General features: G+C 47.6%; 1 protein-coding gene across 2 annotated transcripts in view; it reads right to left on the reverse strand.

Moving 5' to 3' along the window:
- THSD4 (thrombospondin type 1 domain containing 4) overlaps nt 1–18065 on the reverse strand; it is a 568734-nt gene that overhangs the window by 18546 nt on the left and 532123 nt on the right. For both annotated transcript variants that reach the window (XM_044229667.1, XM_044229668.1), the window contains 4 exons: nt 14369–14644; nt 8107–8236; nt 6991–7195; nt 6226–6399 (listed from right to left, as the gene is read on the reverse strand). In XM_044229667.1, coding sequence (XP_044085602.1) covers nt 6226–6399; nt 6991–7195; nt 8107–8236; nt 14369–14644 — 785 coding nt within the window. The remainder of the gene's footprint in view (nt 1–6225; nt 6400–6990; nt 7196–8106; nt 8237–14368; nt 14645–18065) is intronic.

The following is an 18065-nucleotide window of genomic DNA, read 5'->3' on the forward strand; positions in this document are numbered from 1 at the left end:
GGAACAAAGAGCCCGAAGGAGATTAGAACATGCCACCCCAAAATATGCTGCTTTGACTTATTTTGAACTGAAGGCAATTGAGAAACAACAGACCAGGAAAGGCTCTCTGCCCTTCTTCTCCCTGTCTAAAAGCAGTGCATAAATTTCCACCTGGTATCAGGAAGAAGAGAACATTTTTATAATTGCTGTTGGGGATCTGATGCCAAGATGAGTTTAAAGAAATAAACTTTATGAAAATAACCCTTCTCTTCCATTAGGTTCCCCATATATTTCTCAGCCACTTTCCTACATTTCCTACATGTAGGAAAGCCCCTTTCCTTAGTCTAGTCATTTCTTCAGAATTTATCACTCTTTGTTAAAATGGTATAGAGGTGTTCATGCCCTACTGCTTCTTTGGGATTTTCACTTCTTTCCTACGCCACACAGGAAAAATTAACATCACATGAAATGTGTTGGCTTTTCTCCTGTTAATCTTGTTTCTGTCAGTTTAATTTGCAGGCTTCTACTGCAGATCTTAAGAGGACAGAGGAAATGTTTTTTTCTTCTCCCTCACAGGCTCACAAACCCTTTGCATGACTATCTGCATTGTTATTAGGAATGGGAGCCAAGGAGTCAGTCCTTTTTACAACAAAACAACAACAAAATCCTTTGTTACATTGATTGGAGTGTTCTAAGCTAAAGGTTTTTTTGCTTCAGCCATATATGATGTGATCTCTTTCCTAGCTTTAAACACTCAAGATATTGAAATCCTGAAGAATACAAGGCAAATTAAGTTATCTTCTTGTTTCAAAACCTAAGAATATTTCTTTCCCTGTAATTTCCATTCGGCTAACTTAATGTCTGCTTTCCAAACCAAATAATTTTTCACATCTGGGAAAATTTCCCCATATCCCCATGTGCTTCATATAAAAGAAGAATGTTAAGGACCAAGCCAAGTGCCCAATGAGAGAACACTATGGGGATGAACCCTACCGAGGGACTTCTCTTTATTACATGACCGGCAGCAAAAAGCACAAGGCATTTCAACTTGGAAGTAGTTCCCCACACCGGCCCTGGCTTGGAAGCCTCCCAGCAGGAATGAAGGGGGACGATGGGCCCCTGTTGGGCAGCAGGGACCACCCTCTGAAGCCAGGCACTGAAACACACCCATTCACTGTCCCTGAAGGACATGCCTGAGAAAGGGACCAAATCCTCTTGATAGCCAGAAAAGGACCTGACTCCTAGCTGAACTCCTGGGCTGACAAATCACAGAAACGCATGAAATTTCTAAGCAACAGTGTCTTGAGGATTGTCTTCTCGCTCCAGTGACAGCTGAATGCTAAATTTGGCCCAATCAGCCCTGGAGGGACCTACTACAAGGCTCTAATGGCTCTTCCTGAATTTCAGGTTCATGTATCATCTTCCATAATTAAGTAACAAAAAGCCCAATGTCTTATTTTCTTCTCTTGGAAAACATCCTTAGATATTAGGTGTTACAAAATTGAGGCTGGTGGACTTTCTAAGGTTTTTTTTTTTTTTTTTTTTTTTTTGGTCTGTTGTGATTAAATACTGCTTGTGTGTTTAAACCTGTCATTGATTTACAGAACTAAAAAGTATCTGATGCCCATGTCTGCTAAGGCCTGCCCTCAATTAAAGGTGGCTGCAAAGACGTGTTTGTGATGAGTCATTGAGTCAGAAAACTACACAGCCCTGGAATTTTAAGAGAAGACCCAGGTTTGAGTTTACATGTTCAATTTAATCAAGTAGAGATTAATTACTTTGATCTTAAATTGGGCAATAGGATGTATTCTGGATCCTTCAGTGTTCGTGCACTTCAATCACATTTTCTTTAATCTCTCCCCCTTGAGCTCATTACATGGAGGGTGTATCTCACTCATGCATGGCATTACTAGGTGCTTAATACATGTTTATTGCCATTGCAAAATATATAGCAGAGCTCAGCTAAAGCTTAAAAAGGTTGATTTTATACAAAGCCGCTACTCGAGTGTGAAAGACTGACACCAGCTGGTCATTCCCAGGACTACGTGGTGACTCCAAGGCCCATCCCAGAGCACGGGCCTCAACCAGGTCATGGTTCAAGTAGGTTATCCCATAATGCTCATTCAGCAATGTTACCAATGAGGAAACTGAGGGCCAGTGCACCTTCCTGAAAACCACCCACGCCTCCTTCCCACTCATCTTCTCCAGGCATAAACATTCGGTAATAACATTGGGTTATTAATAACATTGTGTTCTGGGGCCGATAAAGCAAAATTACCTACTTATTTACATCACAGCACTAAACTGACATGGCTTAAAACATCTTTCCAAAAAAAGAGCAAAGAAGTTCTTTAAATAGAAGAATAAAGGGCTCATCTTTTTCTCTATTTAGAATTTTAAGACAAGGGCTGGATTCAGCAAGTACTTATGTTAAAATGTAAAGCAAATTTACATTAAAAGGAAATCTACAAGTATTTGTTGGAGAGGAAATAAAGAATAGGGGTTGATTCAGTTATAGTAGACAAACAATAGCTTAGTCTAATTAAAATTCATGCTCTGAAGGTTTTTAATGCCACTAACGTATGTATAATTAATCATATGTGAAAAAGGAAGGTCACTAAATTATACCTATATAGTATTATGATTTGTAACTTTTAAATATGTATGAGTACAAAAAAAGCTATATATGTCAAGTATTTATGTAGAAAAAAGCTTGACAACATAGCTTAAAAATTTTAAATTATTATCTGCTAGTGAAGAGATTATAGGTATGCTTTTCTGATTTTTTTTTAAGATTTTGTTTATTTATTTGACAGATGGAGATTACAAGTAGGCAGGGAGGCAGGCAGAGAGAGAGGAGGAAGCAGGCTCCCTGCTGAGCAGAGAGCCTGATGCAGGGCTCGATCCCAGGACCCTGGGATCATGACCTGAGCCGAAGGCAGAGGCTTTAACCCACTGAGCCACCCAGGTGCCCTGATTATTTTTTTTTAATAGCAGTATGTTTTACTTTATGACCAGAAAAAATGAACATTATTTGATCCATAACTACATTAGGTCTTTAACTGGAAATGCATATTATTTAAGTGAAAAATATATTTGAGAGAAAATGTTTGCAAATACCCCTTAAAAAAGTAGAAATGGCATTTTTACTATTTTGTTAAGTAAAGATAAGTTATTAAGTGTGTAGTCATATAAGAACCATGATTAAATATTTTAGATGAAATATTTGAGATGCATTATAAACTCAGTTGTCTTGCATTGCCTGTCTTTGTATGTAGCTTTTTATTGATTATATTGTTTGTGTTATATAAATGATTTTCTTTATATTTTAGAATAATGATTGGTGAAGGTCAGGAAGCATTTACTGAGAAAATAATTTCCGCTCTTTTAACCTTTACACGAGCATTCTAAAACCTCCATTTCCTCTAGTGAATGTGAACCTTTAGAAAAATTTCCAAGCTTTGGTCTACTTGGACATACAAGTCATTGAATATTCATGGAAGAAATTATTACCTTAAGCTCTGCATGTTCTTTATGAGAGTTCATATACTATATTAAGGATTAAAAGGGTTTAAGTGCTCTAGACTTCAAATGATCTTGTTCCTTTTGTTTCATAACTTAAACTGGTATTATAAATTCTGTGTTTGTATCACAACTTTTATATTATAGGACACAGAGATTTTAGCTTAAGGTCTTATGTATATCTGACAAAAATAATTTTAGTTCAAAGTTATTTTACAAAAAGTCTTCCCAGTAGAAAAATGGAAGCCTGGCATCATTGTCTTTATTTGTTTGTTTGCACACTAACTTTGCGGTGTTTACTGTGAACCCAAATGCATTTGGGGATGGCTAGAAATCCAGAAACAAAAGAATTAGTTGAAGGACCTAAGAATTTTTAGGAGAAGAGGAGGAAGAGGTCTCGAAATATCTGTAGGGCTGCAGTGGTGGTGGTGGTGGGGAACACCCATGTTCTACACGACCAGAGTGGGAGTTCGCGAGACACATTTTGGTCCCATGCCAAAGAAACCCTCGGACACGGTGGGCAACGGCCTCAACCTGAGAATTTCTGGGAAGGAGCTGGGCTGAGTCAGGGACGCGGCAGAGGGCTCCTCATGCTGGCAGGAGACTGACCACAGTGGCTTCTAGACGGCCTCCCAGGACTGCTTGCCTGCCAGGAGCTGAGGTGTGTTCCGCTGGGAGGCTTGGATGGGGGGAAAGGGGATGTGCAGACAGAATGGGGGCGGGCCCTGCTGGACTCAGCCTCCGGTGCCCAAGTCTGAAGCTGTGGACACATTTTGAGAGCACCTACCCTCCATTTGTTTCCTTTAAGTCAGTGCCTTCCCGAGGGCTAATTTACCTATTTCAGCCCATTCCTGGGACAGAGGCCCAATTCGCTGCTTACCCTTAGAGTTTAGTGTTTACATACGGGCTCTCTATCTGGAGGCCCTCTGGGGACCAAGGGGCCGTGGCCGGAAGCCACAAGGTGTCAGGAATCCACAGCAGATCCATCACTCGTTAAAAATCTCCAGGATGATCTCTGCATGCGGGGTGGAGGCTGCGTCGGCAGGGCTGTTCCTCCTCCACCCCCCCTGCTGAGGTGGAATGCTACTGTGATCACGGTGATGAAATTCAGGGGTGCCTTAGCGCTGGATGGGGTAGAAACCCCTATGAGCATTGGTCGGGTGATGCTCAGAATACTGGACAACCGCGCCATGGTGGGCGCTCACCAGTGGGAGGGATGCTGGCCCAGGAATCCACCCACGGGGCGGGCTGGCACGCAGGAAGCTTTCCCCCTCTGAACTTGAGACAGCGCCCTGTCCTTCCCGTGATGCCGCGGGGAGAGGAGGCTCCCGAGCTCAGCGTTTCCTGACACTCTAGGAACTAGCCTGGTCCCCTCTTACCCTTGGCCCAGCGGCCTCCGCAGCCCCTGGGAGCCTGTCAGGAAGGCAGATTCCCGGGAACACCTCCCAGCGGGGACTCAGAATCAGCCCTCCCCCGCCCCCGCAGGGGTTCCCAGGTGACCTGTAGGCACACTCCAGTTTGGGAGCATGGTGAGGTATTCCGGTGAGGGAAACGGGGCCCACCTGGCCCAGCTGAGAGGAAGGCACTAAGGACAGAGTTTGCAATCCCAGTTCAACCCGCAAGGGCTCTAGAGAATCCAGAAACCCATACGCCCCGGGTGTGGGGGCCAGTCGGCTGCCCTGGCAGGAATCCCCGGATGGCCTCTCCCACTGCCAGTCCATCAGTCAGCTTCCGTAAGAAAAGGAAGGTGGAGCTCATTATCTTCTTCCCCCACTCTCTTTCCCACCCCAAGGTATGCTCTGTAATTCTGCTTAGTCCTTTTCCCTAAACCTTTGTTTTATTGTGGTAAAATACTGCAACATAAAATTTACCATTGTAATCATTTTAAGTGTATATTTCAGGGAAATTGATAACATCTACACTGTTGTGTAACGGTCACCATGACCCAACTCCAGAATCCCTATAAATCCTATTTTTGTCATTTTTCTTTTTCTTTCTTTCTTTCTTTCTTTTTTTTTTAAAGCAAGCGTGCACATGCACGCATGTGAGTGAGGAAAGGGGGGTGGGCAGAGGAGGAGGGAGAGAGGGAGAATCTCCATGCCCGGGGGAGCACCGCATGGGGCTGATCTCACGACTCGGAGATCGCGACCTGGGCCGAAATCAAGAGTCAGACTCTTTACTGACTGAGCCACCCAGGCGGGCCTAGTTTTGTCTTTGACAGATGAACTCCATCTCTTGCCGCTTTCCCTTGCACACAGTTAACTATACATGCCTCGGACTTCATCTTTGACACCTGCCCCCAGGGACCCCAAGGGAGGCCAGGTTACTGGGGAAGGGGGGCAGTCCGTGAACTGTGCTGAATTCGTAAGAAGGAGGGAAGGGGCCTGCCATTGGCCGAGTGCCTTTTATATGCCAGGAACTCACACAACGTATGAGGCGTGGGAGTATCTGTTCGCCTTATTCAGGATTTCACTAACGTTCACGTGCAGCGCGAAGGAGAACTAATTCTTTCAGGCCTTGCAGCCTTGCTGCAGGCTCACCCTTGCAGCCCCTCGGTCTTTGAGTAAGGAGAGAAAGCCTTTCCCCCCCCGCAAGCCTTGGGATGCCCAGCCAGGGACGCCTGTGCTTGGGGCTGGGGCGCCTGGGACGTGCAGGCCCCGCCCACGGGTGCCGTAGCCCTGGGTCGCGGCGGTAGGAAGCACGCTCTGCCCGCCCGCAGCTCACCCGTTCACTCCACTCGGTGAGGAACCAGCTCTTGGCACAGGGCCCCATGTCGCAGTTCTCAATGTCATTGGGCCGGAGCTTCATGTTGCATTCCTCGTCGTCCACCACGTCCCCGATGTTGCTCACGCACTTCACATCTCGGGTCCTCTGCCCCACTCCGCAGGGCACTGAGCACTACAACAGCAGGAATACGTCAGTGGGATGGGCAGCTTGTCCTCCGGGGGTCTCCCCAGCCCTAGTGCCCTCACCCTTGTCATCTGCCACCTGAGCGGATGATGACCGCGGAGAGACTTCCTGGGTGGCCCCGAGTCCCCTGCAATGCAGGGCCCCCCTGGGGAGCCGCCTAGCCCTCAAAACCTCACCAGCCCTCAAAGCCCTCACCACCACTTCTCTGAGACTGACTTGGCTGTCCTGCCTACTCTGTGGCTCTGGACCTCCGTTCTGTCACCTGTGAAACCCGGCTATGAGACTGGAAGGAGCAGACGTCTCATGACATGGGAGACAGGTCACCCCTGTATGCACGTGACTCCCTCGGGCTGCGGAGGATTGGGGCACACTAGCCTTAACTCTAGTGTGCTGTTGGTTGCATCCTATGATTCCGTAGACAGTCCTTCCAGAACTCCCCAGGAGGGGTTCCCTCTAGGAGACCTCAGGACTGTCCCTGAGTGGGGCCTTTGGTGGGGTGGCGATGACGGCAGTGGGTGGGGGGGAATGGCCGGGAGTCTGGGAGCGGGAGCTCCAGACCAGGCTGCCTGCCCCGCCTACCGAGGTCCAGTCCGTCCGGATCTGCCACTCGCTGCAGATCTTGAGCTGGCAGGTGCTGGTGGTCTCGGGCTTCTCCAGGTGCTGGCAGCGATAGGGCTGCACCGTCAGGCTGCGGTTGGCGTACACCTGGCGGCACAGGACCTGGCGGTGCTGCATGCCCAGGCCGCAGGTTTTGCTGCACTCGGACCACTCTCCGATGTCCCAGCTAGCTCAGGAATGAGAGAACGCGAGAAGGCCGGATCACCTTCAGCCGGGGAAGAGGGCACACCCCCAAGAGCCCGCACCACCCCGAGAGCCAAAACGCACAGAACCATTAGCACCATTACGGGGGGGGGGGAGGGGTGGCCCTCACCCCAGAGCACAGCTTAACCGTCAGGCCCCGTGAAGCAATGTAACTCTGTCCACAAGCTCTTTACCGGTGGTGACAGCCCGCTTTTGGAAAATTAAAGAAAACCGAGAAGGTGCAAATGATTTTTATCTAAAAAACCCCCCAAACTCCAAATGGTAGTTTTAGCGTCCCCCTGTAGAACATTAACCCACGTTGGATCTTAGAGATCTTTTGCAGAGTTCTTTACTTCTCAGGAGCTACTTCCTCATCAGTTTCACGATGCCCCCCTGTCACCCTGCTTTGTCTCTTAGTTACATAAGACATCAGCACATGCTCGGTACGTAGGAGAATGTTCCTATTACTTTGAAAATTATGTGGAGACCCCCGTCTCCTTGTTCTTCTGAAAGTGTCCTCTTCATCATTCAGTAACCACCCCAAGACCTCTCCTGACATACTTTTCCCGACTTCTTCTTGCCCACGAACTTGTGACTCTCCTCATTCTCTCTGCTCACAGCTCACCTACAACACCAACCATGACGGACTATAATTCTCAGCTTCCTCTTTGCTTTCCCCATGAAGCTTGCATGTAAATGCTCCAAATAACCGCAGGTGTGTGCTCAGGGCTAAAGGCTACAAGCTTCCGCGTTCACCCCCAGACAGGTACCCTTGCTGAACAGAATGAGTCTCATGGCTCTAAATCAGAGGTAGACAGATTTTATGTCTGCTACTAAGGTCTTATGCACAAGCCCCCAGAAGCGACCCGGTAACAGGCGACCTCTGCATCTTACAAGGCTGGGCAAGGGAAGAGGTTGCAGGGCTCCTCCTCAGGGGTAGGCTTCATGCTGGAGTCGCAGTAGCTCTCAGGAACCTCTTCGTGGGTGTTTCTGTGTACACAGCGAAAGATAGGGAACTGCGATCCTGCAAGGGCAAGGAGAACTTGTCAAGGACAGCTCCGCACAGCCGAATGTTGGGCTCGGAGTGCAGGTGCACAGAGATCCAGGTACCGATAAAGAGAAGCTGCTGGAACAGAGCATACACACACACACACACACACACACACACACACATGCACACACACACACTCCTCCTTCGTTCATGCATTTACACACACCTCCCCCACAAGGGCTGTGCCAGGCACTGTGGGTGCAAACAAGAGCAGGAAGAGTTACTGCCCTCCAAGAGCTTATCATCTCTTTACGGACACAGTTGGAATGTGCTAAAGGCAGATGCGATTTTCCTAACAGTTCAAGATACCGTGAGGCAGGAGAGTGATTATAAAGTGATTACACAAGTAATAACTGTTCGGAGATTTTCTGGAGACATCACAGAGAAAGGGTCCTAGAGGGTCTAGCTGGATCCTAGAGAAGAGCAGAGTTTGGGTAGCCATGCGCATGTGTGTCTTGGAGGGAGGGGGCTGTCCAGGCGGCTGAACAGGAACAAAAGTGCCCAACACACTGGCCTGCCTGTGCCTGGAATGTGTGAGTCAGGCTTAAGCAGAGAAGTAAGAAGATGCAGGACCGGTTAGGAGAGCAGCTGGCTTCGCCCTACGTTGTAAAGCATTTTACCCATTCCCCTAATAAAGCACTGATCCAATGGTATTTGAGTAGATGTCTGCTTCCCATGAGAGAGAGAGCTTCTCAGGGGCAGAACTAATTCTTGTTCATCGCTGTAATCCCAGTACCTAGCAGAGTAAGAGCCACTCAGTAAAAATACCGAATGGATATTTATCAGAGGTCTAATATTTGTTTATATTACTTTGTAAAATATACTAACTGCCTCGGGGTTGTTGTTGTTGCTGTTTTGTTTTGTTTTAAATACATAGCTGAGTTTCACTGAGGTAATATGAATAAATGTATTTTTTATTATGTTATGTTAGTCACCATACAGTACATCATTAGTTTTTGATATAGTGTTCCATGATTCATTGTTTGCGTATAACACCCAGTGATCAATGTATTTTGGAGAAAAAGTCAGAATCCATTAAATGGAATCTCTAGCTTGACCAAAAAAAAAAAAAAAGAAAAAAGCGGACAATTTTGCCTGCCTCTCTATCTCTCTGCTGCCATCTGGTGGTAGCATGGGGTATTGCTAACGGATATGTACAAAGTGAGGAAGTAATCAGGGAACAGGCCATACAACTGTCTGAAAAATATGTTTTTCCACAAATAATTGTCTGTCCTCCCCCAACCCCGCCGGCCCCCAGTGTAGGCCACTACCCAATTCCTGCTGGGCAGAACACAATCACTTATTCTACAGTTCTGCCTTAGCTCTGTTGCTAATTGGCCTGGTGTTTGGGGTTTCTGAACTTCCAAGTTAAGATAGTTTAATTGTAACCGGAGGGTAACTTTTCACATAAATATCTCCATATTTCATCGTCCATGAAAAGCGTGTCATTGCTTGTGGAAGCTGATCTTGTGTGACCCCTGAGCCAGAGGGCGGTTCCCCTAAGAAACTGGACAAATTGGAAGACAGTTCTGAATCTAAAATGATCATTTGTTTCAAAACGACTCTGGCAGTAAAAACTCATAATGTAGCTTTGAGACCATTATTTAAAAAATAATGTTCTAATGAAGTATAATTATTGGCAGAATAAAAAAAAAAGTAAAATTAATAGGAGACAGAAACTTCTATGGAATTAAATTTTGTCCCATGACATATCTGCTTCCATGAAGAGATTGTTTAAATTAAATTCCACAAGCATTAAGCACCTCCTGCTCACTTACAAAGATGAATAAGATTCCATTCACGCCTAGTGGGGTACCCACTTGGGACCCAGCTATTAAGGGATTAAGTAAAAATATTATTATTTATCCCTTCAGACCCTGTGGGTTTAATTTTTTAGCTGTCAAGTTTGCAGACTGGAAAGCAAAAGTTACTACTCCAACCCTAAGGCACTCCAATGAGGGGTAATTTAGAATCTTTAGCTGAAAGGATACAGGATGCCATAGGAATGCTCTGTGCCTTGGAGAGATGGGTCCTGCTCAGGGCTGTTTGCACGTGGCCACGGACCTTCCTCATCCTTAACTGCCCTTACACTACACTTGTCCACCACGGTCCAGCTCCAGTGTTCAGCCAAGGACTAAATTCAGAGGCTCGCTCTCTGTTGGTGTGAAAACACCAGAACTATGATTCTTGACTCCAGTGACCACGTGGTTTCTTTCTTTGGGTCAGTTTTGATTTCTGCAGAGAGGGAGAGTGTCACTTCAATGGTAACTGGCCATCTCTTCATCGTACAGCACGCCATTCTATTCCGCTTCGAATTGCTGGCAAGTGAGACTGGGGTTGGTGAGGTCAGGTGCTGGCTGGGCTTCAAGCGGCAGGAAAAATCTGGGACCAATTTAGTTGGGTTTTATGTTGTGCGTGTTGATCAGAACAGAAGTATTTTATCCCGGAGGAGGGAATGGGACCGCAGGTAACCGCAAATATTAAAGGAGGCAAGTCAGTGAGGCAGAGTGGTTGGTGTGGCATTGTGGAGAGAGGGACAAAATACAGAGCAAGAAAAAAATGAAATCATCCAAATCTTGGAACTACAAAAGTCAAATGATCCAAGCCAAGTGTTTGACCAGACAGAGGTCTGGGCAACGGCTGGATGGAGTATGACCCACTATGGGCTGCCAGCGGCAGGACCTCTCACTGTGACGGTGATACCATAAGGGGGGGGTTTCCTTGAGAGGCATGGAGACATGTGGTCTGGGGAGCTCCACCAGGAAGGATGGGAGAAGATTTGTGTGGGGACGAATGGTGAGGTCACAGGGGGCGTGGGTCTGCGTTGTGCATACAAGAGCAAGATGGCACCAGTGGGCTCGGAAGGGCGTGGTCTTGGTGTATTTGTCACTACTGTTGATCTGAACAAGGGCATGTCCATATTGCCTTGTCTGCCTGTAATCCAGCCATCGCTGCCAGGAGCAAACCCTAAAGGGAGCAAAGGAGGGGCATCCGTGGGCTGCTGCCATTTATCCGGCGGAAGAGCAAGGGTCTGGGAGTACGAGAGAAGGGAGGGCTGGGGAAAGATGCTCTGTGTGTGTGTGTGTGTGTGTGTGTCCACAGGGCAAAGGAGAAAGACTATTTTAAGAACATTAAACCAAATCATATGGAAATGTCGAGAAAAAGACTCTTCAGCTGTGGGTACATAAATCCACATTCTTCAAGCTACAGATAAAACACAGTAAGGCAGTACCGCCTTGCTTATCCAGGATGCAAGGATGTATGAACCACTCTTACATCTTTTCTAATAGCTGGATACCCCTCCTTTGGTAATAGATTCATCAGTGCAAGAAACACTTGAGGAGCATCTCCTTGTGGGCCGGCGATACAAGGTGTCCACAAGCAGAGACAGCTAGGCCACGCCGAGCTGGGGCAAGAATGTGGCCCGAGTTGCTATGCGGTCTTATGGGGCAAGTGCCCCCCTGCACCTTGCAGAATCAGGAAGAGCTTCCAGGAGGAGAAGCATCTGAGCTGGATCGGGGAGTGTAAGCGGTTTGCTGGCTCCGTACCAGAGAAGAGAGTAAGGGAGGCTGGTGTTTGGCTCAGTGTGGATCCCACAGGCTGGGGTTGGCTGGGGAAAGATAACCAGAATCCTTAGAAATGGGGTCCCTCTATCATGCCTTGAATGACCTGTTGAATGACCACCGGGCTCTGTGGTGTCTATTTGGTGAACGCGGGGCTGTGTGAGCAGCATGAGGGGTGAGAGGGCAACAGTACGTGTTTTCGTTCTTATTCTATCGAAGTCCATGAGGTGCTGTCTGACGGTGTCCAGATGCAGCAACATCTCACCCAACTGGAAAGGCTGGGCCACGCGATATTTCCAGACACCAAGGGGAAGAGCATCTTCTACACATCTGTGTTCCTTGATACAAAACCACAGGACGGCAGTTTTTCTTCTTTTTACAACTTTCCCTCGTGTGTACCTAGCGCAAAGGTGTCTGGTTCCTCCGGTGGGCGTCGCACCGCTAACTCCGTGGTGGGAAACGTCAGTACTCCCACATTTGGACCCCGGGTCCCTATGTCAGCTGTGATTCATCCTACTGCCCTCTGCAGTTCCAGAGGTGACCGAAATGACTTGGCCTTCTTGTGTAATTTAGCTTTAGCTTCCTGCCTCTGTTCGGACACATTCTATGGGCATTTCCTTTTCCCTCCTAAAGCTTAAAAAAGGGGTTAGGCCAATGAATCTCCAGTCCACATTCTTTGCACACGGATTAAGCGAAAACCCACGAATATCTGCATGGTGTCAGCTCCAGAAATCAGAGCTCCGCTTCTCTGTCATCATGGAACCGGCTGGGGGGTCCAGGCAGGAGACACCCCAGCCCCCACAAAGAACCAAACACCTCAATTCTCTTCTCAAAAGCCACTAAGCCAACACTCTTGGGGAAAAGATAAAGGCTTTAGAGGCGGTTGTGAAAATTTGCCGGGTGCAAATTATAGCAGAGCTCCTGCATCTTGTACCCTCGGGCACATGTGTCTCTTGTAAGAAAGAAAAAAAAAAAAAATCCCCAAACCAATATTCTCAGTGCATCACAGTTTCCTGGCAGCTGGACCTTCCTGGGATATGGCTTTCCCATTTCCGTGGCCACCTCCCTTCCAAGGACAGGGGTTTTAGGGTCACAAATAGGACTTCCTTATAAATAGGAGGCGATTACCATGCATCATAGTCCCCAGTGGTCACAGACAGATCCTTGCCCTGAGGGTCTACAGCACCCTGAAACTGAGAAATAGACTCAATTTCCAACCCAGGTGCCAGACGTTCGACAGGGGCCTTCTGGACACCACATTCCACGCCTACCTTAACTTTGGAGTTTTCAAGGAAATAGGGCCCCGGATCCACCCCACACAGTTCAGACTCATATTGGTACTGACCCCTTTGCCCACAGCCTTGCTTTGCTTTGAGCCTATCAAAACCCAGCTCTCTTTAAATACCACCTCAACTCCCCCCGCCCTTCTCCCAAATCCTGTAACTCTTTTTGCTTGTTTGGAGAGACACCTTTGCTTCCTCTCGTGTCTCCGGTGGTCTCCCTTCCTGCTACGAGTCCACGGAGCTGGCGGGGCTGGGCTGCAGGCTGGCTCCCCAGGGCTGTAGCTGATGGGCTTAGGACCGCAGGATGACCAAGGTGAAGGTTTTACAGAGAGAACAGTGGGAGCTGTGAGCATTGGTGAGCGTAAGAGCCCAGAGATACTTCAAGCCCCACGGACGTGCTTTTTTCTGGAATCTTAGATTTGGAGAATGAGTTTCACCTGGTATTTCTCTGGGTATACCTCAACTTCTGGATCTGAAACTCGGTGAGCACATTCTGTGGTGATTCATGAGCGTGTCGTGCAGGAGAGGGTTAACTCAGCAGACTAGGTAGTGCTCAACCCTCCACACTCCAAAGACAGGCCTGTCTTCAGGACTGGCCCTGGAGCAGGGCTGGAGACAACCTTTGAGCCCGCGGGCTATTCTGCTGATAGGAGTGTTTTTCCATGCCCTGGACCACCCTGTGTCGTCTGACGAGGTAGCTAACGCTAGCAATGAAACTGGGCTGAATGCCTGTTTTTGTGGGCCTGAGGTCTTGGGCCATGTTCTCAGTTTGACTTCTGGGCGCTCAAGGCCGAGGAGCTAACGTCGGTCGTGTGGGGGCTCCATGCCTATGCGGTTGAGCCACAGTAAGCCCCTTGGACACCAAACCTCGCTTATCTCGTCGGCACTGCTGGGCTCCTGCTGCCACTCATCACTGCCGGGAGAATTCGGTGCATCTGGGTGCAACTCTCGTGGGATGGGACACCCGGAAGCTGGCCCCTGGTTTCTCCTGGACTTGGCCCCACATGCCTTCTCGCCTGATGATGCCCACCTGTAGTCGTTCAGCGTAATCAGTGGTGGCCACAAAAACAGCAGCTCTTCTGAGTCTCGTGTGTCCTTGTGGATCATCAAGCTTGAGGGTGGTCTTGGACACCCTCCACACAATGAACCACCAATGAACCACCTCACAGTCGGGCTCAAGGAGGGGAGAGTGTGCCAAGACCCTCAAGCCCAGCCACCCATTCCGCGCAGAGACCCTCCTCGCCCGCACTGGAGCTCACCTTTCCCACAACTCGTGGAGCATTCTGTGGTCCCGAGCTGTTTCCAGTTGTGGTCCCGGCTTCGCCTTGGGGGCTGCGGGGCCGCTGGAACCAGATTGTCGGGTCGGTGGGAGGAAAATCCGTCTGGATGCCTGACTGGGAAGGTCTGTGCTGATTCCGAGGTGAATACTTGGGGGGCCCCGCCATGCACATCTTCCTTCTCCTCGGCCCCCTCTTTCTCTGCTCCCTCCTCCTGGCTCCTCCCATCTGATCCCAGCTGGCCATTGAAGGGCTCCCCTAGGAGAGACAGGTGCATGCAACATGGCAGTAAGACTGGTCTGGACCCGGAGACCCCCCGAGGACAGCCCTCTAACATTAGAAATCATGTAGCATGAGGTCATTTCCAATTCAGAGCATACGTATTTTAAACATGCAGATACCAATTTCCCCCAAATTCAAAACATGGTTAAAAATGAATAAGAAACAGACAAATATCTCAGTAGGAAAAGCAAGCAAGGGCCAGGAAGAGGCCAGGCACATAAAAAGAAACACAAATAGCCCAAAGCCGTACAAAAATGCTCAACTTCACTCATAATGAAAGAACTTCATGTGAAAACAAAAAATTGCCACCACTTTATTAGCCTCATGATAAAGGAGAGAAAGTCTGGAGGCCCTTAAATCCCTAAACCCCTCATTGAAGGTAGAGGAAAACCAAGGACAAGGAGCCGGCAGATAGACACAAAGTTTTGGAGGGCAATCTGGCCATATCTACCTAAGTTTGTTTTATTTATTTATTTACTTATTTAATTTTTTAATGTAAATTCAATTAACTAACACATAGTGTATCATTAGTCTTAGAGGTAAAGGTCAGTGACTCACCAGGTGCATAGAACACTCAGTGTTCATTATATCACGTGACCTCCTTCATGCCCGTCACCCAGTTATCCCAACCCCCCATCCACCTCCCATAACTCTCTACCCAAGTTTTATATATTTATTTGAGAAAGACCATGAGAGAGGGAGACCACGAGAGGGGAGAGGGTCAAAAGGAGATGCAGACTTCCCACTGAGTGGGGAGCCTGCAGCGGGGCTTGATCCCAGGACTCCAGGATCATGACCTGAGCAGAAGGCAGATGCTTAACTGACTGAGCCACCCAGGCGCCCCACCCTCTGCCCAAGTTTTAAATGTACAGACCCCTTGACTAGTGATTCAGTTTCCAGGACATTTACCCTACAAATATTCCTATTCTTTTACACAAAGCGGCGTGTACAAGCCCGGCTACTAAAGCGTGTTTTGAATTAGCCAAACAGTAGACTGAACTTAAATGTCCACCGGTGGTACTTGTTAAAATACGGCATGTTATGTTACTTTTTTTTTCTCTGAAAGAATGAAGCAAAATCATATGTTGTGATATGAAGATATGACTGATACATTGTTTGATGAAAGAAAAAAGCATAGCAGAATTCATTTTGTATATATGTCTACACAGGGGTGGCAGGAGCCCTTATGAGAGATTAAATTTGTGTTCTGCCCTTCCTGTCTGTGTCTCCTCTCCCAGACCAAGTGGCCAAGCCCTTAGGTGTTCTGGATGCAGATTTTTGCAGGGAAGTAAAAGCTGTAGGAAGTCAACAGCTCTTCCTTCTCACTGTGAAAGCCTGAGGTCTCAGTAAGAATAACAAGGCCCAGATCCTGGAGCCAGCCAATGGCAAGGAGGAGGAAAGAGGAGGAAAAAGTGGAGAGCATTTTTTCTTTTTTTTTTGGAGAGAAAGAGAGAGATGTTCTCGAGGCAAGGAGAGGCTAGAGTCAGAAGGCCAGAGTTTCCTGAGCTCCACAGACCTTATCTGTGCCAAGCAGGGATCTTTACTCCTACTGGGCTGTGTGTGTGGTGACGCCCTGTATTGGCTGAGACTGAGTTTTCTACCAATGTCAAGGAAGTCTGAAGTGGAGGCAAGATCTAAGTTAGACGTCCGGAAAAGACTGGCACACGATGTTCCCTGTACACGTAGATGGCAGACAAATGTTCAAACTGGTTACGTGCACATTTCTACATGCACAGGAAAAGGCTAGGTGGAAACCCTCCAAATCATGAGGAGATATTCCCTCCTGGAATAGAGTTGGGGGATGAGGTTGGGACATATTGGGTTGTTGTTGTTGTTCTTTTTTTTTTTTTTTTTTAAGTAGACTTTATTCTTTTTTTTAGAGCAGTTTTAGGTTCACAGCTCAATTAAGTGGCAAGGACAGAGTTTCCATTCCTCCCCTGGCCCCACCTAGTGCACTACCCCCTCCCCCCATCAAGGTTCCGCACCAGCGCGGAACATCCCTTACCACCCATGAACCTGCATTGCACGTCATTATCACCCAAAGCCCATAGTTCCCATTAGGGTTCATTTTAGTGGTGTACATTCTGTGGGTCTCGACAATGTAGAATGCCATGTATCCATCAGAGAATAGTATCATCGAGATGATACTATGCCATGTATCATCGAGAATAGTTTTACTGCCCTAGAAAATCTCTCTGTCTGCCTGCTCACCCCTCCCTCCCCTGTAGCCCCTGGCAATCACTGATCCAAAGTTGTGCCTTTTCCATAATATCATAGAGCTGGAATCATACAGTACAGAGACTTTTCAGATGCACATTTAAGTTTCCTCCATGTCTTTCCGTGGCTAAGTAGCTCATTTCTTTTTGTGCTGAATAATATTCCACTGGCTAGGTGAACCTCAGTTTATCTATCCATTCATCTTGGTTTCATCCAAGTTTGGGCAATTATGGGGCACCTGCCTCTTCCTTCCTGTATTTCTATTTTGGTTGAATATTATTCAAGCATATACTAGTTTGATACAAAACAAGGAGGCAAATTGCAGAGTTACTGTAGCCCAGTTAAAACTCAGGGCTTTCCCCATCCTCCGCCACTTACACTTCATGGCTTTAAATATTAAATACAATTTAAATCAATGGAATCAAGACTATGCATACTGACACAAGCGGGACTTGTGACTTTGACTTACCAGACAAAAAGATCTTAAAATCTTTTGCACACCTTGCAAAAGACACTGGATGGACACCCGATATTCAAAAAATCTATCTTGGCGTGTAGGGTTTTTTCCCCTTCACTATTATGTAGACAGGGAACTTGCTCAGAGAAGTTTCTGACTTGACTGAGGGTGCACAGCAAAAAAGAGGCAGAACTGGATTCAAGCTCATGGAAGGTGGAGAATGTCCCTCCTCACCAACTTTTTACAACTGACTCCTTCTGGGCCCTCCCTGTCCCAGGTAGCTAATCCCATGCTACCCATTAGCTGAGACCCATCAGGCTTGTTATGACCATCATCACGCTGTAGGATAAGGAATAGTCTGTCCGACTGTCCTTATCCATCGGCATCAGATCTCAGGAACATCCATATTCTGCCATCTGAACCTTGTTTCTCAGACTGTGTACCATTCCTGCAAATGGCTTGCCCATCGTGTTGGGCTGAGTGTGCTGATGTTCAGTTTGGACAGCTCGGTTACGCACAGCCCACGTGCCCGGCTCACACCCTGCTGTCTCCAAAGAGCCGGGTGGCTCCTCCCCTGACCTGTGACAGTCAGATAACCCAGTTATCCATATGGAGGGCCAGGCCTCACATCTGTGCCCTCATTGCTGGGACAGATGTCAAAGCAGCTAACCCTAGGTGGTATAGCAGACGGGACTGAAGTCACTGCGGGACCTAGACAGAAAG

This window comes from Neovison vison, chromosome 13, assembly GCF_020171115.1.
Source record: "Neovison vison isolate M4711 chromosome 13, ASM_NN_V1, whole genome shotgun sequence".
Taxonomy (NCBI): Eukaryota; Metazoa; Chordata; class Mammalia; order Carnivora; family Mustelidae; genus Neogale; species Neogale vison.